Source organism: Mesocricetus auratus, unplaced genomic scaffold, assembly GCF_017639785.1.
Source record: "Mesocricetus auratus isolate SY011 unplaced genomic scaffold, BCM_Maur_2.0 Super-Scaffold_6730, whole genome shotgun sequence".
NCBI classification, from domain to species: Eukaryota; Metazoa; Chordata; class Mammalia; order Rodentia; family Cricetidae; genus Mesocricetus; species Mesocricetus auratus.
The window spans coordinates 3,179,332-3,202,807 of record NW_024429184.1 but is presented as its reverse complement, the minus strand read 5'-3'; the positions used below and the strand labels follow the sequence as shown (position 1 = coordinate 3,202,807).

At 50.0% G+C, this 23,476-nt stretch overlaps 1 protein-coding gene and 1 long non-coding RNA gene across 6 annotated transcripts in view; one reads left to right on the top strand and one right to left on the bottom strand.

Moving 5' to 3' along the window:
* Epb41l4b (erythrocyte membrane protein band 4.1 like 4B) overlaps nt 1-23,476 on the bottom strand; it is a 153,079-nt gene that overhangs the window by 47,608 nt on the left and 81,995 nt on the right. For 3 of the 5 annotated variants that reach the window (XM_040738111.1, XM_040738108.1, XM_040738114.1), the window contains exon 16: nt 909-1,123. In XM_040738111.1, coding sequence (XP_040594045.1) covers nt 909-1,123 — 215 coding nt within the window. Of the gene's footprint in view, nt 1-908; nt 1,124-21,803; nt 23,350-23,476 lie in introns of those variants that run through there. The other 2 variants (XM_040738117.1, XM_040738124.1) reach the window with 2 other exon arrangements.
* On the top strand, nt 18,229-22,125 carry LOC121136804. The gene is made up of 3 exons (XR_005873955.1): nt 18,229-18,565; nt 20,054-20,501; nt 21,066-22,125. It is a non-coding gene; the product is annotated as an uncharacterized LOC121136804 (long non-coding RNA).

Below are 23,476 nucleotides of genomic sequence, written 5' to 3'. Positions count from 1 at the left end.
TTCTTTGCCTCAGTCCATCAGAGACCAATTCCTAGATAAAGGAGAGTAAAATCCAGTTTCTAGAAAACAGTACCACACACAAAGATGCAGGCCCATTCTTACTAGCATTAGCAGAGACCGATCGGTCATATTGCCAACCACGGGCCCAACTGCTTGCTTATTATTAACATCTACATGGATGGACTACGCCACAGAACCCTGATGGGGGAGTCCTTCTGTGCATACGTCAATAAAGCACTGTTGGCCGATGGGGAAGCAAGATAGGTGGGACTAGGAGTCTAGGTGGATTCTGGGAAACGTAGTGAGGAGGGTCGTCACGATGGGGTCCTGGGAGGAGAGAACGTTAAGTCTGGCGTTCTCGGTAAGATAAGACCTTATAAAAATATATATTAGCAGTTAGGGGTCAATAATAAAGTCAGAGCTAGCGGATAGGAAGCCAAGCAAACGGTCAACAGCTTCATAATTAATATAGGTGTCTCGTGTGTTGTTTGGGGGCTGAAGTGGTGACGGGACCCAGGCGGGAATCCCACTACCGGACACCACTTTGCCGTTGGAGGCAGGTGTCACAAAAAGGGCAGAGGAGATTTTACTGTGATCAGGGCCAGTAGGAAACCCAGCCACTGTCTGACTCCCCCTACCCCTTCTCTCTTTTCGGCTTCTGGAGCCCGGGAGCTGGCGCAGAGCACCAGGCGCCGAGCACGGCATGGGTGGGAGTCTTAAGCTAGGAAGCAGGGAGGAGTGCCCATCTGTACAAGGTGCGAGCAGGAAACCACCGACTCTAGTTGACTCTGCCTCCAGGGACGAGGCTCTATAGTCCAGCTGCCCAAACCCCATAGCCCAGACAACACCACCCATTCCCGTCCCCCACTGGCCCAACCCAGTCCACCCTGCTCCCTCCACATACTCACTGTTGAGGGCCTTGCTGGAGTTTGGGGACCTCAATGGCCCCTCCTTATTCTCCAGGGGCAGCGAAAGGCCATAGTTGGAGTGGTGCTGGTGCTGGTGCTGGTGCTGGTGGTGGTGCCTCCCCGAAGCTTTGGGGGCGAATGGTGTGCCCCCATTCTCCTCGAGGCCGAAAGGCAGCCTTTCTGTGGGACTGAGCGCCGGGGAGGAGAGCGGGTAGCTGGGGCGGGGACAAAGTCAGGATTTAGAACGTCACAGCGTTGTGCCAGCACCTTAAACCCCAAGACCACGAGGCTCAACTAACAGATCCCTACCTAGATAGACCATCGGGCCAACACATGTGCCAAGAAGATGAACAAAGTGAGAACTTGTATGCATTAGCAATCTGACATCTTCAACATTAAGAATGTCCCCACTTTGAAACGGGATAAAACAGCTTGCATTTTTAAACAGCCATTTTCAGGACTGGAGATGAGAGCACTGGCTAGTCTTGCAGAGGACCTGGGTTCAGTTCCTAGCGCCCACATGGCAGCTCACAAGCATTTCTAACTCCATTTCCAGAGGATCTGATGCCCTCTTCTGGCCATTATAAGCCCTGCACACGCGCGTGCACACACGCGCGCACACACGCGCACACACACATGCACACACACAGAGGCAAAACACTCATATACACAAAAAGGCATCTTCTAAATGCAAGAGAAAAGAAGGAAAAACAATCAACAATGCTTAAATGATCCTGTGCTATAAACCAGAGAGCCTCTTCTCTCTCAAGCCCCACATTCAGAGAGTCCTCCTTATGTCCCTGCTGTTACACTTCTTCTCAGGGGCGGTCTGTAACTCAAGCAGGGCTAGCCAGAACCTCCAACAACTCTGTTTAGAAGGACTTGACCCAGACACACTCACTTGTTCCTAACTTTTAACAGCTGAAAGCTAAAAGGAGAGCAGCTGTCTTTCCGGAGGCTCAGAATTGCCTCTAATCCGGCTCAGTAGACCCAGTGCCTTCTTCTGGGCTCCTCAGGCACCGCCTTCGTGGGCACAAGTCCACACACATACCCACGTAATTAAACATAAAGCCTTTAAAAGTATATTTCTTGGCAGTGCTCACATTAAAGCAAGTGTATTAACATAATATCTTATCATACTTTCTTCAACTAAATATTTTTTTCCTGACTGTAAGAGAAACTAAAACATTTTTGTGGGTTCATAAATTACTGTCATGCCAGGGCACCGCGTTCAAAGCGTACAACGAGCAAGTCAAGTCAGTTCCAGCCATCGGGATGTAAACTGAAAGGTTCTCGTGGCCATCTTTCCCACACATAAAGTAGTCGCGTCCCTGAAAAGAGGCTAGAGCGCGGAGGGAGAGAAGATGAGCAGAAGCTAAATGCCGGTGGAGTGGGGGGCGGGGAGAAACTTTAGTGGTATAATTGACGTACCTAGATCCAGCTATATCTGAAGCTGGTCCTACTGCCAGCTCTTCCTATAAGGTTTCACAAAATGCGTCGAATGGTTGACTGATGGAGGTAGTCGGGTTTCCTCTAATCTGTGTCACATGACCTAAACCAGGGCTCATTTATTGTTTTTTTTTATTTTGTGGCAGAGGGCAGACAGCTGTGGAATTTAAAGAAGGGTGGAAGGAGCCTTGAGAAACAGTGCAGGCCAGGGTGATATGAGCAGGAAGGGCCGAGTACATGGAGAGAAGGGTGTGTGGAGGGAGCCGGTAGGCAGTGCACTTCAAATTACAAGTTGGACTAGTTTGAAGGGTGATGCATGCGGGTTATCAGCAGCAAGGGACCACGGGGAAGTGATGGGAGATGCCATTCTGTAAACCTGTCTCTCTTATTGGTTGTTGGATAAAGCACTGCCGGCCAATAGGGAAGCAGGATAGGTGGGACTAGGAGTCGAGGAGGATTCTGGGAAAGAGAAACAGAGTTAGACACCATGTAGGCCGCCAGAGTAAGAGGTCCAGACCCTTTTCTCTGGTAAGAGAAACACTTAGGTTAACAATTATGGGTTAAATACTTAAGTCAGAGCTAGCCAGTAAGAAACCGAGCAACGGCCAACAGCTTCATAATTAATATAGAGTGTCATGTGTATTATTTGGGGGTTCAGACAGCGTGGCAGGGCCCAGGTGACTGGCGGGGGAAAAGTACACTCAACAGGGAAGGGTATGAGCTGCCCCTCTGGGATGCTCCTCATAGTGTGAGCAGAGCTTGGGGAACACTGGAGGAGCAGGAGGTGGCGATGGACTCATTAGAAGAGGCACGGCAGAGTCCAGAAGAACAGGTGTGCTTGTCACCACTGGTACAGCTGCCGGGTTTCTTCAGCCACCCTGGCTGTCTTGAGGAGACTCGCTCAAGGGCACTCCTATAGGGTGCGCGCCTGGGGGAAGTGGGAGGCGGCCATGGTTCTGACCTCTGGAGAGCTCCGCCCTCACCTCTTCCCCTTAGAAACAGTTCTGGGTACCCGCCTTACTAGTGGGGGGCAGTAAAAAAAAGCACACCAAGTCCCCCCTATCTCTCCTCTGCCCTGCAGGGGACCCTTGGCCACGGTTCTACAGAACATGTTGGGTAGCAGTTGCTGGAATTCCATAGCTGAGAACCTGTACCGCTAGGATTCGGAAACAACGCTGTGGACTGCGATATTATTTTCCCATGGTAACAACACTGTGGACTGCAAAGCCCACTGATATTATTATTTCCCCACGCTTCAAGCGTATTGAAGATATCTGCCCACTGGGGGTGCCGCGGGGCCCTCTGAGAGCAGATGTCCTTTATGGGTGCTGGAGAGGGCTTCCCAGTCTACGGCTGGCCTTCTCCTGCCCAAATACTCACCACTTCTGGCCTGTTCAGAGTGTGGGTAGCATTGGGGTTGTCCAGTCATAAGGAACAGAGAGACAAGAGAGGGCAATCGGTTGGACATAAGAAGAGATCATGGAGACAGGGAGGGTGTGAGGAAATGGCACCCCATCAGTAAAAGAGGGGTGGGGGGGAGGGAGGCTCTGATGAACTTCAAGTGCCCACAGTAAATGTGGGAATGAGCGCCCGCAGGGAAACACGGCCAAGAGAAGGGGCTGGCACACAGTCAGTCAGGCCTGGAAGAGGAGCTGGAGAGCTCTGAGGAGGAGTTCCTGAAAGGCGGCAAACAGATACAACCTCAGATGCCAGACCCATCTTCACCTCTGCGCAGAGTGTGAGCAGGATTCTGAGCTCAGGGAGAAAGAGCTGGGATTGGCGAGTGATGCCCGTCCCAGGCTTGGAAGGCCACAGCGCTATCATGAACTTGTCTTTACAAGTGGAAAGGTGCACTTTTCTTTTCTTTCTTTTTTGAATATTTCAAGGAAACTCAGAATGAAGAGTGAAGCAGTGAAAACAAATAAACAAACAAAAATAAAACCTGTCTAGATGCCGGGAGTGAGAAATCGCATAATAACATGTCAAGTAAAATATGTGTTCTTGATTTTCCTCTAACAGTTACCTAAGCGGAGGAGCTGAGGAAGTAGAAGACAAACAGGAAGAGAGTGGGCAAGGGTGGGAGAAACCGCCTGGGCTAGAACAAGAAATCTGGTGCAGCCGAGGGTCAGGGAGAATGCCTGCTTTTACCGTGGGGCAATTCCCTCTGATATTAAGACTCAGGAAGAAAACAATTTACCAGCCTCAGGAAGTTCCTGAAACTTAATTGGTTCACAAGTTCCTCCCTCCCCAAGGTTATACAAACATTAAGGGTTGAGAAGAGGAGACACTCCAACTTGCTGAGCTTCCTGGAAGTCATGCAGAGAGCACCAGGGTTCCAGTTTTTCTGAGCTGTCACCCCTGCTGGGGTGAGCTGCCTCTGAGTCATCCATGTTCCTATAAGTAACACCAATGAATTGGTTCGCTAAGTTGGAATTCGGTGGTATTGTCACTTTGGCCTGTTGTTGGGCCTCTATCTGGGTGAGCAGACATTTGTTCACATCTCTCCAGGACAGTGTCACAGTGGAATGAGTTGGGAGCCTTGTCTGCTCACACACAGGGACCATCCTGACGATCCAAACACGGGTTTTGTTGGCTTATAGATCTGTTAGGGAGATTTCTCAAGGCCCTGCGCTTATGGGTCAGCCGTGCAGGATTCTTGGAGGCAACATTAATATTGACTTTGGGGTGAATGGTATCCATGAGGATGTGCACCTGCCTTGTGACCCCAGGAAGTCAGACAGGAAAAGGACCAAGGGTATGCAGCAACACAGCAGCCTTAGGGATGCCGGCCAAGACTCAGGATACTAGGCTAGCTCCAAGGTCACTGCTATTAGAGACTGAGGTTCATGGGGTGTTTGAGATTCTGGAAAGGGGGTCACAAGCACTTCTAGAATCCACCACCAGAATTGCTACCAGGGCAGGGAAAAGAAATTGGGGGGGCTGGATTCAGGGTTGTCTTCTTAAAACAGGGCCAGTGAGGGAGCTATTGAGAAGTCAACCATAACCTTTGCAGTGCAGTCAAGTTATGGGTGACATGGGCTCTGTGATCTAAGCTGGGATAAGAAATCACAATTTTTATAATGGAGTCCCTCAGATATCCTCTGGTTCTCGGGCTTTAACCTCTGGCTGGGTGGTAAGATCACTAGGAAACCCTTACATTCTACTGGAGGGAACGCAAGATGGTTCATTCAGCTTGGAAAAAAACAACCTGGTGGGCCCTCAGAGAGTTAAAGATGCAGTTATTGTATGATCCAGAAATTCGCACCATGATAAGTATCCAAGGAAAGGGAAGATCCATGTAAAACCTGCACCCGAGTGATCATCAATGGCGTTATTCATAATCACCCAAAGGTACAAGCAACCAAGTTCATCGATTGATGAAAAATAATTAAAATATGCTATATTGCTACAATGGAAACTTACTAAGCCACGAAAAAGAAGTGAACTACACACCCATGTTACAATGTAGATGAGCCTGGGAAACATTAAGCCATCTGAAAGAGGAAGGTCACCAAAAGTTGCAAGTCGCATATGTGGTTCCATGCTGAGAAGAAAGAGGAAGGAGTGTTAGCGGTTATTTAGGAGTGGGAAGCGTGGGAGAAATCAGGAGTGGAAGACTATTGTCACTCAGTTTCTTGGGGAGGAATGAAATAGACTTAAAATAGTGAAGCTGGTGGCCATACAATTTCATCAAAATGAACTGACTGCACACTTTGCTGAACTGTTCACCACACGAGACAGATCCCAGCAAAGGTGGAGATCTGGAGAAATGTCGACGGTAGCCCTCCTCTAGACACGGTCCCCTATCTCTAAACCCTGCAGCTGGCAGGGAACCAAAACCTCTCTCCAACCTGCAGCCAGCTCATTTTGCACATGGGCTCACCATGGGAAGCGGGGTGAGCAGGTCACACAGCCGGAGACCAGCAGCGGAGTCCGGGACAGAAGCCAGACCTCCTGCCTTTGGCCCCGGAGTCCAAAGGGCAGCCCATCTGCTCTGCCTCGCCATCTGCTCAGCCTCCACTTAAGGCTGCCCTTGTACTTATCAGGAAAACCCAAGTCCTCTGGGAAGCGGCTGGCTGAGATCCCTCACGTTCTCAGCTGTCCAGTAAGCTCCGCAGGCACAGGAACCACCGTACGTGTTTGCGCCCCTGCTCTGCTGGAGGCTGGAGCTTAGGAGGTCAGAGTTGCTCAGGGCACTGAATAGGTGGTCCAGGGCCAGTTCCTGTGTCTGGCATGGTGCCGGGCAGGATGGTTGGCAGGGAGGGGACCTCAGTCCAGCCTGGGCATTGTTAGAGGAGACTTCCTGGGGGAGAGGGGTAGGGATGCTTGAAGCAAGGGAATCCTGGGGGTTATGAGTGAACAAGGGGAAGGGGCCATTACGCATTCCAGGTGGAGGGTTCTCCAACTGCTAAGACCTGGAACTGGCATGTCATACTAGGTGCTGGGCTGGGAGCCTGCATAGCCTCCGTGTGGGCTTAATACTGGGCACCTTGGTGTTACTCTTCATGCCTCCCATTTGGGTGGCAAACTTGTGGTGACTGATGGGAAACCAACAGACTTTTCCGATACGAAGAATCCGCTTCAGTCCCCCGAAAGGAACGATCCGCTCTCAGTTTGGGACCTTGAGGTGCCCTCTTTGCTCTGCTAGCTACTGTGCTGGAGACTGCGGGCTCACCGCCCACTTTCCCTCGCTCCACGGAGTGCGCTCCAGGGCTCCACAGAGTGTGCCCCAGGGCTCCGCGCCCAGGCTGGCCTCCCTGTGTCCCACCTCCCTCTGTCCCCTTATCCCTCTGTTCTGGGGTGGTAAGCACTTTCCAATTACTCTCACTTTGGGGGTGACTTCAGTGATAATTCAGTGGAGTCCTCAGCCCCTCCATCCTTTGCATAATCAGGTCCCCCGTGTTAAATTCCCTCCGTAGGGAATACCTAGATTCGTCTCCATTTTCCTGGCTGCTCGTGCCAAACCCACAGTGTTGACCTGCCTTCTCGGCGTCACTCAAGCTTTCCCTCTGAACTAGCGGTGGGTTGGACAGTAACTTTTATTTCAGTGTCACTGTGCGTGATACCCCAAATCTAACTTCCTTTCTCACGTCGTTCTTTTTCAGAGCAGTCAAATGCGTCCTGAGAGCTCCCTCTCTTTAGCTTGAATTTCAATTTCTTTCTCTTTGTTCTCCTTACCATCTGTAGTCAGTCTATTCTGGTTGAAAAGGAAAAAAAAAAAAAACAACCAAACAAACCAGAAGTTGGCTAGCTTCTGTGCTTTGCATCCGGGTATTGTTTCAGAGTTGAAGTTGGTTACCCAGAACACCCACTGGCTTTCCAGTTTGGAGCATTAAGACTGGTTTGGAAGAGCACAGACATACTGCGCATACTTCTCTCCACTTATTAAGATGGTTCAAAATGGTCTTTGGCCAGAGTTTTGTTTCTTTTCTTTATGGTACAGAACAAATGCTGTTAGCCACAATCCCAGGTTATTTTTCAGTTTCATTACGATTTAAAATAACATTAGTCATTATATCTCCTATTATCCTACCCGTCCCTTCTCTCCCATTCCCTCTACTCCTGTGTGTGCGTGTGTGTGCGCGTGCGTGCATGTGTGCTGTATGTATGATGCTTTGCACATGAGAGTGAGGTATATGCACCCATGCACAGCCTTGTAGAGTTCAGGCCTGGAGAGTGAGTGTCCTTCTCCATCACTCTCCAACTTACTGAACTGGAATTCTGCTTGTTTTTTTTTTTTTTTTCAGCTAGGCTGGTTGCCCAGCAAGGTCTAGGATCCTCCAGTCTCTGCCATTTCAAATGTTGGGGTTACAGGCACATGCAGTCATGCTTTTTACATTGATTCTGGGGATATGGACTCAAGTGAATGCTTACACACTGAATCATCTTCCCGTCTCTTTCTATATGGATACACGGGGACACACACACACACACACACACAGAGCTACTGAGTTCAGAATATTCTGCTTCTGGCCTCTTCACCTGGCTCTCTTATTAGCTGAGATTCACCTGGAATTTAAAAGAGCCAGGCGAATTGTGCTCATCCTGTCTAGTATTCCATATCTTGTTTTCTTGCCTTATTGCGTTGGTCAATAGTATGTATCAGGAGGACGCTGAAGGCCATCTGTCACCCTTGTCTCTGTTCTGGAGTCCACAGGCTAATGTTTCAACATCAAGTGCAGCTTGTGCCAAACCTCACTCCTCAGGTTAGACTCATTCCTTCCACTTTAAGGTTGCTAAAAACCTTGAGCAGTGACTGCTGCCCGCTTGCGGGATATCTGCACGGTCCCTCCATCGGCACCGTTCCCTCTGCTAGCGTTAAAAAAAAAAAGATGGCATCCAAACTCCCCATTGCATCACCATCCAGCTTTTCATTTGGGGATTGATTTTCCAAAAAGCCACACCTCAGTGCCCTTTTCCTCTTCCAGCATCTCTCCATGGCCCCATGACTTCTCAGAGGATGCTGGACACTGACTTAGCAGATTTCCCCAGTATTCCGGGGGACATTTTTTTTTAGCTTGAAGATTCAAACTAATCACGGAGCAGTCAACCACTTCCTGGCCATTCTCTTTCTTTGGCTTGCATTTCCATTTCCCTCTCTTTGCTCTCCTACCTTCGGCTGTCAGTACATTCTCACTAAAAAAGGAAAGCCAACGTCGGGCAGCTCTGCCCTTTTCACCCTTCAGGTCACCCTCGAGAACAGCTGTGAAAACCTTCATCTTTTTGCTCCAGAGTAATTATCTATGAAGCCATGAAGTTCTTTAAAGGTCTGATGGTGGGGTATGCTCTAGAGAGACTGAGGCAGGAGGATCATCATAAGTCTAAGGTTAGTCTGATCTATCTAGCAAGCTCTAGGCTGGTCAGAGGTATGCAGCGAGATCCAGTTTTAAAACAAAACAAATAAAAATGACAACCATCAAAAAAAAAAAAAAGAAAGAAAAGAAAAGACAAAAGATCTTTTGTTTGAAGCCACATACCTCTTACTTTCTCTTTCAAATCCCGAGTCTACCTGAGAGGCCACTGATGCCCTCCCCTTTCAGGTTCTCTGGGTTACGTTCACAGCCTGTGTGAGCAGAATTCCTTCCCAGACTATTCTTCGACACATCTTTGGGAAAGCATGGAATACACAGAGGACTAAATCCCCATCCTACTCTCTTATGCAAATCATTCCAAGACTTTAGGACTGACTTCTTCCAAGAGCCTTGTCCTGCATTCTAACCCGTCTCCCCTGCTGACAGAAGGAACGGCAATCCTTGTGGCATTTCTTCCTTCTTCCAAGCACCCTCCTATCACAAGCATGCAGGCCAGGGAATCAACAGATGCTCTTTTTTTTTTTTAATAGCCTCCCCACCAAATGTGCTGCGCCAGCCCGACAGCTCTCTCAGACAAACACAAAGACCATGCTCTATTCAAGCCCCATCCCCACAGTGCATCTGGATCCGGGTACCACACAGCCCACCTATATTCACAGCTGTGTCTCCATCAGCCAGGGCTGCATGTAGGGTCAGCGTCTACACAGTACTCCTGACAGCAACAAATTCTCTATACCCTTTCTGGAGAAGCCTGGCTGGGACAAACTGGTTCCTGTTTTAGTTCCGAGCTGATGTGGGCACAATTGCAGATCTCACATCAGAACGAACAACACAGAGGTATGGGGGTAAGGGGGTAGGGGGGGTGCTGCTGGACACCTCAGGAGAGCTGTCAATGGACGGGTCTCATAAGGGCTGCAGTGAGTGGAATCATTTATCCTCCTAATCCCTGGGCTAAGTGGATGAACCCCCAGGGGTCTCAAGCTTCCAGCTACCTCACCTACCATGTCCTGCATGTACTATAAATACGCCATTTTCTATACGTGTAATGGAACGGATGCTGGGAAATGCCATTCCTACCCCATGTTCACTCTCCTCACCCATAACTGTGCCGCACTCAAGCACGGTATTTATGGGGCAGATGTCAGTCAGAAGCACATCTCACAAAAAGTCGGACACTGGTCCTGCTCCTTAAATATGAAGGGATCCCTCCAAATTAATAAATACCTTTTGAATGCCCAGCACCGTACCATTTGCCAACTTATTTAACCTCCAACAATCACTTAAAAGACTCTTAATCCTTATTTTCTAGTTATGGAAGCAGGAACAGAAAGACTATGCAACTTTGCCATGGTAGCACAGCTACAGAGTATCAGAGCTGGGATTCGGACAGAGGCAACTTGACTCTTAAGTGCTACACTCTCTTTAGGGGTAAGTGGCACTGCCTGGCCTTGTGGATGACAGAGAGGCCTAAGGGTAACAAAGGAGAGTGACCTGGCACCCCACTGTGGGTTTGCTGTGTGATGTGAGTTCATGGAACTCATGTCACTCATCAGGGTCTCAGACACGCCTCTTCCCGGCCATTTACTAGGCATTTCATACCACCAACTGCATCGGAAAATCCTGAACTTGTGTGCACACTGCCGCGTCCACTTAAGAGGGCAGAAGAGACAGGTGGCCACCTTGGTTCCAAGATACCAGTCACTTATTTCAGTTTTAACTGAGCAGAGACTAAGCTGACCAACACAGGGTTACAAAGTTCTTACTAAATTCAGAGTAAGCATACTTTGGCGTGGCAAAATGCACATTTGCAACATTGTACTATTTGCATAGTGGGGAAAGAGAGAGAGACAGAGAGAAACAGAGACAGAGACAGAGAGAGACAGAGAGACAGACAGAGACAGAGACAGAGAGACAGATAGAGAGACAGAGACAGAGAGACAGAGAGACAGAGACAGAGACAGAAAGAGTTAGTTTACTGTCCACAAAACTGTGGGTTCTATTCCTGGCACCTCTCTCCCGCACGTTACATTTAATTTTTTTATTTGTGTGTGTGTGTGTGTATGACTACTTGTCTACATGTATATCATGTGTGCTGGTGTCTGCTGAGTCTGGAATAGAGGGCTGGATACCCTTAGAACAGTGAGCTACCATGTGGGTGTTGGGAACTGAACTTAGGACCACTCCAAGAGCAATCAATGCTATTAACAACTGAGCCTCCTCTCCATTCTCATCATTATGACCTTTTATTTATTTAGTTAGTTAGTTATTTTTGAGACGAATCTCATTATGTAAACCAAGCTGCGTAGAACTTGCTATATAGATCAGGTTGGCCTCACAGAGGTCCATTTGCCTCTGCCTTTCAAATTCTGGAATTAAAGGGGTGAGCCACCACACCCAGTTTCCCATTACATTTTTAAATGTAGCTAAAATCCCTTTATATAGACCCCTCACTAGCGCGGGGGGGGGCTCTCAAATTGTAATTATTTCAAGAAAATTTCCAAATAATCAACTTTCCAAATTAGTTCTATTAGCATGGGTGATGTGTGACTCCAAATTACGCAGGGGACTCTTAATTCAGCCAGTTATCTTAGCTGAATTTAAAGATTTAAAGATAGTGTCTTTTTTCAACACAGCACAGAAGGAGAGTGTAGATGTCTGGTAAATGCTTGCTCAATGAACTTGTTCCAATGCATTAGATTTTAATTTTCTCTAGGTAATTTTCAAGTATCTATCGTAAAGGCCTCACTTAGCTTTTGAGTTCCCTAGTTGCTTGTAACTACATTAATTTACTTCTGCAAATTGTAGAGAAAAATACTGCTCATCTCAGGGACAGCATAGAAGATTCCAAGGTCCTGTGAGGTGGGATAGGAGAGGTACGTTCACCTTTCAATTGATGACATCCATCATTTCAAGTGATTTCAATGAGTAGTGCAAGCACTTGGTCCTCGACATTTTTCTCTCAGAAAAATGCATTTTGTCCTGGCATTATCCTCCCTGATGTCTTTTTTTTTATTGTCTGTGTGTCTGAGTGTGTGTGTTTGCATGCGTATGTGTATCTGTGCAAGTACACACGAGCCACTAAGGCGGGCTGCATGTGACTTCGTGAGGAAGTCTAGAGGTATTGGCTATTTCAGATCCAGTCCAGGGGACGGTCCTTTCATGACTTCCTTCTCTGCTGGGGGGGGGGGCATGACTGAGGGTTGACTCAATCTTTTCTCGTCCTTAAAACAAAGGCTACAGCGGGAGTTGCTCTGCATACAGCATTATTTCTAAAGCACCTAACACTGTTTTTTCCCTTTTTGGTTTCTTTAGTTTTTCCCCCTCTTTCAAACTGCCTTTGCGCTTGGCTTTCAGTGGAACATTCCTTTCGGAGGGCAGCCGCACGAACGCACTTGCCCCCAGGGACTGCTTTAAAAGCCCCCATAACACAGCAACTCTCAAAGAGGGGCCCTAATACAACTAATCATTGTCTGGGTCACTAGAGTGTAGAAAGCCTTCTCAACAGCCATTCCCCACCATCCTGGCTACCTGAGCCACAGGACACTGGGCCATGAGCTGAGAGTGATATTCTTCCAATCCTCGGAAAACATCCAGTTCACCAAATGGATGAAATTAAAGCCTGACTCACTCTGAATTAACGCTCAGGTTAGATGAATAAAATATATAATGGTCGGGCACGCGGGGCGGGGGGCAGGGTTTAGACACTGTAATTATCAGATGTACTAGTGTGAGTTGGAACTGGGGCTGAAACCTGGCGTGGTGAGGGGGGTGTTTCTGAGATGACAGAAAGGATAGATGTGCTTTGGTGTTCATTAGGAGTCTCTGTCCCTTCTCCAGTTCTCATAAGCTCTTTAGAAGCGTCTGTCCTCAGCATCCATAGCCTCTGAGACCAGACACTGGCTGCGTTTCAGAGCTTTGGACTTAATTGCCTTTATTACAGGCACAATGTTCACCGTGCAGTCCAGGAAGGAGGCTGGCTGGGTCATTAGCACAGCAACTCTTGCCGATGAGGTCTTAGCCACCAAAAAGGACGTTCGAGCCATCCCTTCAGGCAGGGAGTGATTAGGTGGGTTTCTGTGGGGGGTGGGGATGTCCTTCTAATTATTCTAACCCCTTTTAGTCGGTTGCCTAGACGACAATTGTGTTTTTTTTAAAGAGCTGCAGTCTTCATTCCATTAAAACCACTCACAGCCTGGGGATGCACCTGCAACCTTGGGTCGGATCTATCAGAAATGTCGTCATAACTGTACGCAGGTCCTTCCTCGGTCAAATGCACAGTTAGGTCACCACACCCGAGTGGAACACTCTCAACAGAACCCCCAGCAGGAAAGGAAGCACGGATGCTTGAGATCGATTCCCTCATCTCAGCTATTTTTATGTTGTCTGTGTCCCCCTGTTCAGTCCTCCAGGGTGGCAGCATGCCGGTGGTCCAACTCAGTGTCTGAAATCAATTTCCAGAAAGGTCTGGTGTCGATCAACAAACCCCAGCTTTCTCTTTCTCATAGTCAGAAATGCATCTGCAGGCATGCACACGGAGTCAGCAAGCCTCAGGGGGCTGCGTGTATTCACCTGCCCAACACTTGGATTACAAACAAGTGCCACTACGCCCGGCTTCTTCCATAATGGATTCTGGGGAGCCAAACTCAGGTTCCTCATGCTTGCCCAGCCATCTCTTGAGCATTCTTGAAGAACAGAGGATCCAGAGGATCACAGAAAATCAGCTTCACAAGTTCAAGGCCAGCCTAAGCTACACAGTGAAGCTTGAGGCTATCACGGGCTATGCGGTAAGACCAAACCTCAATAAAATAAATACTATAAGCAGTGAAACAGGCACAACCTTGCTCACCGAGAAATACAGTAAAGACGGAAGTTCTGCCCTTTACCCACTGGACTAACAAAAATGGTTAAAGTCAGCAAAGGCTGTGAGCTGTGTCCTTCCCTCGTCATACCTGTGTGTACAGGGTGCAAACACATGACATCTCCTTGTGTGTGTGTGTGTGTGTGTGTGTGTTTGTGTGTGTGTATAAAATGCTGAGCATTTGGGCAGCATAAAGAATGCTCAGATTATAATGCACATGCCTCTTGGCTCAGCAGGCGTACTCCCTGGGGACTTATCCTACGGGGTTCGTTTGTTCAAGCGCACAAACAGAATGCCAAGCACGGCGGACAGTTATGGCAGACAGTGGATGAGGCTTGTACGTCTACCAGTATTGACTGGGTAAGTGAACCCATGTGCTTCTTCACATGAAGACTGGCTTGAGGTTGACAAGAAATACCAGCGATGCTTGCAGCTCAGAACCAGGGAACCAAAAGGAGTGACGTAGATATTTTTTGAGGCTTGAAATTTTCTGCGTGTGTCTTGAGTGCAGGCGTGAGTGTTGTGTGGCACGCGTGTGGAGGTTAGGGGGCAGCCTCGGGTGTCAGGCGTTCCACTGTGAGATGGGGGTCTCACTTGCTTCTGTGACATGCGACCGCTTCCTTGGTCTGCAAGCTTCTGGTATTCTCCTGTCTCTGCCTCCCATCTTGTCCTGCGAGCACGGGGATTATGTGCGTGCTACTGTATTTGACTTCACAGATTTCTGGGGGATCAAAACTGAAGTCCTTATGGTTACGGGGCGTGCACTTCACTCACGGAACCATCTCCCCAGCCACCATTTGAGTTTTTAACCACTGTGTACATTGACTGTTTAAAAAACAAAACAGCGCAACAGCTCCCTTTATTATTAAATTTATACATGCGTATGTGTGTGTGCCTGCATGTGTACTGTGTGTACATGTATGTGAAACCCAGAGGTCAATGTTGGGCATCTGCCTCGGTTCCTCTCCACCCTCTTTTTGAGTGTTTCACTGAGCCTGGAGTTCACTGATACAGCCGGGCTGGCCGGACGGTGACTCTGCTCCAGGGAACCCCCCGCCCCTGCTCCCCGGCACTGGGGTTACAGACAGACCCCGCGGAACTCTGCTTTTACACGGGTACCTGGGATGCTAACACGGCTCGTCGTGTTGCACGGCAGGCTCTTCAGCTGATCCATTCCCTCAGCTTGCTTGTGACTGTCTGTCCGGTATACCAACAGGGCAACACTTCCTCTACTTTTCTGAGATGAATCCCACCCCTAAATTAGACGACTTGGGAACCAGACAGACATCTTCAGTTCCCCGAACTTTCAAGACCTGCTGGACCGGCAGATGCATTCTCAGCTACCCTTCACCGTCTATCAGCTCTGCCATTCACAAGAGGGCGGCACTGTTGTCATACACCTTGCCTGGGCCGTTACCCCCTGGGAGTCTCAGCCAGAAATACCATCCCTGTGTCTCCTTTTATCCCTTCTCAAAAGATCCCCACGGCATTTCTGCTCTTAGGCTGTTTCAAAGGAGAGGTTGTCTTTCTTCACTGTGAACCCTCTTCCATTTTATCTCCCCCACCACACCCCGGGAACCAGGCATCCCTCTCTGCTGCTAAACTTAGAACATGCAGCTCCCCATTGGCCCAGGAGACAGATACACCGGTTCTTGAGCTAGACACTACCCTTTGTCCTTTTCCTGCCTACACTGGCTGCCAATGTGTTCTACTGTTCAAAACCCACTGAGAATTGCTACCAGGTAGCCTTAAACGCTGCACACAACACCCTAACGACATAGTATTATTTGGTACAAGGTGTTGGTCAAAGACTGAGGTCCTCCGTCGTCTTTTACCTTAGTAAGACAGGGTCTCTCGCCAAACCTGAACTCACCAGGTAGCTGGCTGACCGGCCAATGAGCCCCGAAGACCTGTTTGTGTCTGCCATGCCCCCCGACCCCCAACACTGGAGCTACAGACGTGTGACACAACATTCAGGTCTTTACATGGTGCCATGTACGCCACACTGACAAACTGTCATGGGCCACTTGAGTTCACCAAGAAGCTGGCCCTGGAAACAGGGGTTCCTCCTGCCATCATTCCCGACCTGAGCATGTTGGTCTTAAAGTGTCCTCCTCCGAGGCACCTTGCCCAGGAATGGGCCGCATCTCCCTCGACTCTTTTAACAGGGACAGGAAAAAAAAAAAAAAAAAAAGGTCCCAAGAGTAAAAAAAAAAAAGCACGGTGTCCTTGAGAAATGCTAGAAGGCAAATCACTTCCAAAAAGACGTTACTATTTTTGGCCCCATGATATAAAAAATGCCTACGGTGGAAAAAGAAAAGCCAGGAGTTCTGCGGTAGGAAGCTCGCCCTGGGAAAGCTCCATCAGTAACTAGCTTCCCCAAGCATCTGTTTGATGTTACCTAGATCTGGAGGCGACCCTTGCCAGGGACTGCCTGTTCTGGGACCTCCAGCTGGCTGCCTTAGGGGCTTTCCCAGTTGGCTTCACTGGATGTTTATAAACCTGTGATGAGACGATGCTGTTCTTCTGCCCTTACCGGTTCTTTCTGGAAGCCCCCACTGGAGCACGCTGCACTAGGAACTGCAGCTGGGTGCCCTCCGTGAGTCTTCTCTGGTCAGTTTCTGCTTGATGTTTTTAGCATCGGAGTTCCTGTTTTGCCCTCTATCTGCTTTCCTACCTACCTGTTGCTTGCTATTTATTCTCTTACTTTTTGCTTGCTACATGCTTAATAAAGTCACTCACTAGAAACCAAAAGTATGGCTACCATAGACCATTCTTGAGCCCGTGAACCTGTGGGGCTGCCAGGGATCCCAACTCAGGCCTCCTAGTTCATGCAACAGGCACCTGAGCTCCAAGTTCCTTAATAAAAAGATGTTGTTTAACTTCTTTCTGGAGGGAGGAGAATGAGACAAGTTGGGGAAGGGTCCCACTGGCTGGCCACAAAGTTGAGTGGTTCACAGCATGAGGGACCCCAGAGTCCCCACACATTCTACCTCACCAGGGACCCGTGAGCCTGTCTCCCCAGAACCACGAGAAGGAACGAACGCCACACTGCGGGCCTCCTGTCTGTGTCTCGTCTGGCTCGAGGCGGCTGTACTCTGGCACCTGTTTCCACGAATGGGCTTTCACCCAGAGGCAGGTCCTTAGAAAGGCATGGTCGCACGGCCCACCTGTGACTAGCGCTCTGACTCTGGAGGAAGGCAGAACAATGGCCAGCAAATGGCTGGACGGACGAGGGGGGCGAGGGTGACGTGAAAGCCACAACAGGAACAATTAGAATCCAAATTCTTCTACCCCCAACCCCCCACGTGCACCCAGGAAGTGGAAATGAACATTAACTAGGCAGGCCTAGCTACTGTTTCCAGTGCCAAGGACTCCGCCAAGAGCCTTGTCCATACCAGACAAGTGCTCTAATGCTGACCCACACCCCAGGGATCCATCCGTTTTCCTTTTTAGCGTCATTAGCGTCGTGTCTACATAAATTATATCTACTCCTATCACCACCAATGAAGGTTAAAAATCAAAGCATCAGACCAAGAAATGGTGTTATCCAAGAGAAGGAAGCTCTCACTCCTGCTTACCCCCACTCCTTTGTGGTGATGGTTAAAATGTAAAAGTCCTAAGCCCAGTGCAGCGTTGCACGCCTTTAATACTAGCATAAGGGGGACAGAGGCAGGGGCAGGGGGGAGCTCTGTAAATTTGAAGCCAGTCTGGTCTATAGAGTTCCAGTACTATGTAGAGGGACTGGCTTAAATTAAAAAAAAAAAAAAAGCCCTACAGTTTCACCACCAACCATTTAGATAGAGCCCAACGCTTTAACATGTGTGAGCTCGGATTGGCTTTGTTGTGCAGCCATGCGCATGCAGGTGTCACGAAGAAGACAGGGGAGCACGCGGTGTCAGAAGCCGGTTGTGAGCTGCTCGCTCTCAGTGCTGGGAACCAAGTCTATGTCCTCTGAAAAAAAGCAGCAAGGACTCTCAACTGCTGAGCCGTCTCCCCTCCAGGCCCAAAACGCGATGCTTTTAAATGAACTGTCTGAGCTACCATTGGGTTCCTAATTTGGAGACAGGTGGACCTATTTACAGAACTATTGATTTCTTTTGCCCAGGCTCAACTGAGTGCGTTTCAGGTTGTGCTTGCTTTTTTTAGGTACCCCAGGGTTTCTTAAAATATGTCGGTTTTCCCTAACAGTTGGCTTCTCTCAGATCCCCGCCCCCCCTCCAGGCCCAGCTTGTGTTTGCCCGTGGCTTCCTGGTGGGAGAAGCAGAAGCCAGACACCCTGTGCCAATTTGTGGTATTTACCTGGGGCACTTGAGAAACATGGCCGGTCAGGGAATTGACTCAGAGCCTGGTTTGGGAAATATTGATCTGAAAAGATCAATGTGGCCGTCCAGAGAGTTCTTTGATGAACTCGGGTTTTTTTTTTAAGGACCTGCAAAGTCAAGTGTACCAAAAAGGCGCTGGCATTTGCGTGTCTCAAGCTGGACCCAGGAGGCTGGAGTCACCGACCCGGAAGGATGCTGGATGCTTTTAACAGGGTAAAGAGTCAGAAGGGACAACCCCCCCCCCCCGTCCTGATCCTGTCTCTGCTGCTAACCCCCCCCCCCGTCCTGATCCCGTCTCTGCTGCTAACCCTAACCCTGTCCTGATCCCGTCTCTGCTGCTAACCCCCCCCACTGTCCTGATCCCGTCTCTGCTGCTAACCCCCCCCCGTCCTGATCCCGTCTCTGCTGCTAACCCCCCCCCCCGTCCTGATCCCGTCTCTGCTGCTAACCCCCCCACTGTCCTGATCCCGTCTCTGCTGCTAACCCCCCCACTGTCCTGATCCCGTCTCTGCTGCTAACCCCCCCGTCCTGATCCCGTCTCTGCTGCTAACCCCCCACTGTCCTGATCCCGTCTCTGCTGCTAACCCCCCCACTGTCCTGATCCCGTCTCTGCTGCTGCTAACCCCCCCCCGTCCTGATCCCGTCTCTGCTGCTAACCCCCCCCGTCCTGATCCCGTCTCTGCTGCTAACCCCCCACTGTCCTGATCCCGTCTCTGCTGCTAACCCCCCCACTGTCCTGATCCCGTCTCTGCTGCTAACCCCCCACTGTCCTGATCCCGTCTCTGCTGCTAACCCCCCCCCTGTCCTGATCCCGTCTCTGCTGCCAAAGAGCGCCCTCTTCTCTGGGAACGGCTAGGCACGCACTGAAGGGCATGAGATGGTTCTGAATGCAGCATGGAACCACCCGGCAGGCTTCCAAGATGTGTTACAGCCACGAGCCACGCCAACTCACTGACACCAAACACCAAAGGTCAATCCCAAAACCAGGGAAAGTTAATTAGCTGTGGAACAGCGAGTATGATGCCGCTGGCACCTGCGATGGTCACACACACGCACGCGTGCACACACCACACACACACACACGCACGCATGTACACACACAGGCACGCATGTACACACACAGGCACGCCCACACACGCACGCACGCATGTACACACACACGCACGCGTGCACACACACACACACGCACGCACACACACGTATATATTGGGAAGAAACGTGTAGGACATCCTACACAGGGACGCCCCATTAGAAATGACGTTCCACCTCTGCTCCTTTGAAGATGAAGGATGAGTGAGTTGGGTGTGGTAGTTATGGATACGCCGCTGGACCAGAGTGGGATGAGGCACGGGGAGGGTTGCTAGACAACGGGGGGGGGCCCGCAGATGCTGGAGGTTATTTTGGCCCTGGTTATGAATGGAGTCTTTAGCCCCTGGTGGGTGTGGACAGTTACTAGCCCACTAATGGTAGGGATGGATGGTGAGAAAGGGGCTGTTGGCATAGGGCGGCTGTCCAGTCAGCAGCTAGACCTTCAACGCAGCGAACTCCGCTGTGTCTAACAGCCTCACCGGGGATGCGGGTCGACAGGGCGATGGATGACAGTGGGACCAGTCGCCAGAGCCCGGAGGCTGGCACTCACCTCTTGTGTGGCCTGCTTGACTGAACCCTGGTCCTGAGCCACAACACAATACTACCTTGCAGGGTGACCAGGAACATAAACTACAGCAACACACACACACAGAGACACACACGGAGCATGAAACTGGCCATTAGCCCCTCTACGTGATTGCAGGTCACTATCTACCTACAAGGGGTTTTCAACGTCAGACGTCCGCCCCGCTCAAACAATTACACCAGTGCTTCAGATGGGACTCGGTGAACAGTGTGCTTGCCCTGAAGTGGGGTCCACAGATGACACGGCGGCCCTGGACGTGGTATATCAGAACCCTTCCGGGCAGGAACGGAGATGATGGCACCACTGCCCGTTACCTGGCTGGGAATCCCCTGCGGAATGAATCCACTCTCCCGAGTAGGCATCCGGCGAGCGCCTACTATCTGTCAGGCACTGGAGAACAAAGGCACAGCTCGTACTGAGGGACCTAAGGCTCCAAGACGAGATGAACGGAGGAGGCTGTTTCGACACAAGCTCGTGAGTACAACGTTCGCGTGTCTGGGGGTGGAAGGAGGTAATAGCAGAACACAGAACACAGAAATCAGCCCAATTTGCAGAGGTGGGGAGGGCCGTCAAGAGAGTCCCCCGAGGAGGGATGACGTGTGAGCACGGAGGCTTAGAGGCTAAGCAGGAGCCGGGGGTGACAGACATCTAGGAGGAAGGAGTAGCATCTTCGAAGGCGCAGTCATGAGGCCTGGCGTACGCGGTTTGGCGTGACTGTTCTCCCAGACACGTGAGGGGTCTGGGATGGGATACGCTAGGGCAAAGAGACAGAGGCAGAGCTGACGGTGCGGTCAGATTATGCGGCCGCGGAAAGACAAGAGTAAGCGTGCCAAGGGTTGCAGAGATCAGAGAGGGCACCCCTGGCAAGGGGGAAAGCGGGCGGAGTCGTGAAGGAGCAGAACTGCGGACCGCCTGGATACAGGAGGCAAGAGAAGGAGGAGCTGCGGCAAAAGACAACTTGGGGGTTGGGGGGAGGAAGCTGTGCATCTCAGGGGAGGCGGCCCAAGACGAGCTTGACTTTTTTTTATTTTGGGTCAGGGGGAGTTTGGACGACACTCGGGACAGCCCACGTTGAAGGGGCGGTGCAGAAGCCCGTGCACACAGTCTTAAGCTGAAGATGATGGCTTCCAGGGTCACAAGGGCGCTATAAAACGTGACAGGGCCTAGGTGGTTCCAGACCGGCGAAGGAGAAATACGAGCGAGCGGAGAAGACATCCCAGAGAAACAGATGTCCAACAGGGACAGGAGGGGGGGTGGCGGGAGCAAAGTCACTGCACAGAAGACAAAGGGCCCCCCACCTTGCCTCAGTCAGAACGTCCCGTGCAAGCAGCTAACTAAGTCCCCTCGCCTGGTTAAACAGAGAGGCTGACTGAGGGTACCGAATCATCTCCTTAAGAGGCCACAGACACAGCCGGGAAGAGGTAAGCGACCATGAGGACAGGCGCCCTTCACCGTGGGACTGTTATCAGGGGATACCTGGCTACCACCTGGGGCCAGGCATGGAAACCTCTGCCAGAGTCGCCCCCAGGTGAAGAAAACACCTCAGCCACGGTGCCCAGAACAGCCTCAGCACGGGACGGTCTCGTCCCATACCACCTAGCTGAAGGTTCTCCTTCAGACAGCCCCGGGGTCAAGGGCACCATGAGTGACATCCAAGGAAGGCTTCTGTGGGAGAGAATCAATGCAATGAAGATGGAGTCCAAGAAAGGAAAAAGAAAAGAATAATCTTTATTACTTGGAGACACATTGTAAAAAAAAAATGCTTGGTCGTTAAGATGAAGAGACCAGAACACATTTATTCAGATGCAGCACATACCCTGGGGATCGGAACACACCCGTAAACAAGCATCTGGGGGCGTTGATGAGAAGGCGGTCCACTCCCCTGTGCAAGCGTGCAGAGGACTCCTTCCTCAAGAGACTTTTGCAGAACCAAAAAGGCCAGATTTTTAGCAAGAGAAGATGTTAACACATGTCCAAGGGTTTAAAAGGAACCAGATTTATAATCACACATATCCAAGTGACACAAAATTAACTGAATTGCAAACAAACAAACAAAAAAAAAACACAAATGAAAGAGCATCCTGGGGCTGCCTATTAAGAAAAAAGAGGTTTGGTGCATGACTTGAAATGGCGTAAATAAATATTTTGGTACAAGTTTCACCCTAAAAGACAACACGTTGCTTTGGGCTTCTACAGAAAGGGAGGGGCCACATGCATCCCTCTGTGCAACGAAGGCTTTGGCACAGCCTCCAGAAACCTGGCAGGCTCTCATGAGTATTACCCTCACTTCATCGTGACCACACGCTGCTTCTCGAAGAAGTTAAATCTCAGTGAAACGCAGCCTCAACCCTGACAGTAGTCACAGCGATGTCTTCTGAAATCACACAGCTTAGCGGCACCAATCATTACGGCATGGCAGATCACACTTACGTTTGAGAAGTCAACTCTGGTGAAATGTGCCATGCAGCTGCTGGTTAGCACCTAGGCTCAAACCCACTGAAAAAGTGTAAATTTCCAAGTCTCCCTGTTATAGACATCGTATCTGATGAGTTCCTATAATCTTTATTGAGCTTTTGTTACAGAAGGGGTTATTACGGTTGCCTTTATGGGAAGTTAGTCTGAATGCATGTTTTCAGCGCAGATGAGAAGTTAAATTTTAACCAATCACAGAATAGAGAGGACCTTGGAGATCCCTTAGTCCAGTCCATTATTTTCAGGAAGGAAATGAAACCAAAGAAAGGGGAATAACCTAGCCAGGGCCACACTGCAATGGAGGCCGGGACCCAGGCAATCTCCAAACCTACAACGGGACTATGTGACAAGCTACTTCCCCGAACTTTCTGTTTGTTGGTTTGTTTTGTGGCCCCACTGGTTAGACAAGATTATCAGGTACATATAGCATAAATGACAGAAACTTTCACTTCAGTCTTAAAATCAGAATGTCAAAATGATTCCTGAGCCTTTAGCTACCTTCATTTCATTGAGAATGCAGTCCACTATCTACGTCAGTCATCTCCAAATGCTGACACGGACGCTAAGAGCGCTGTTAACGACCCTTGGGCAAGCACATCCGTGTGACACCAGGATGCTTCTCACTGAATGCGGTGACACCGTGGTGGTGACTGGAAGTAAGGCGTGTCAAGTCTCTCAAAGTGCTGTCATGAGTTTGTCCCGGTACGTGACACTGTAGGCCCCTCCTAAGTTCCTCTGGTTCTGGTCGTGGACATAGTCAAAGTGGCCGTCATCTCCACTGGCTGGCGCTTTCCAGAGTGGCCTGTCATCCTGAAAAGATGGCCTGTTTTGTTTGCAGATGGGCTGGTTACTGGGAGAATGGAAGACAATTCAGAAAGGGGCGAGGCCAACCACGCACCCACAGAGGAAATGGTGGGGGGGGGGAAGAGAGTGAGTGGGGTGGCTGGCACGTGAGTGGCCGGGTGACGTCAGGATTT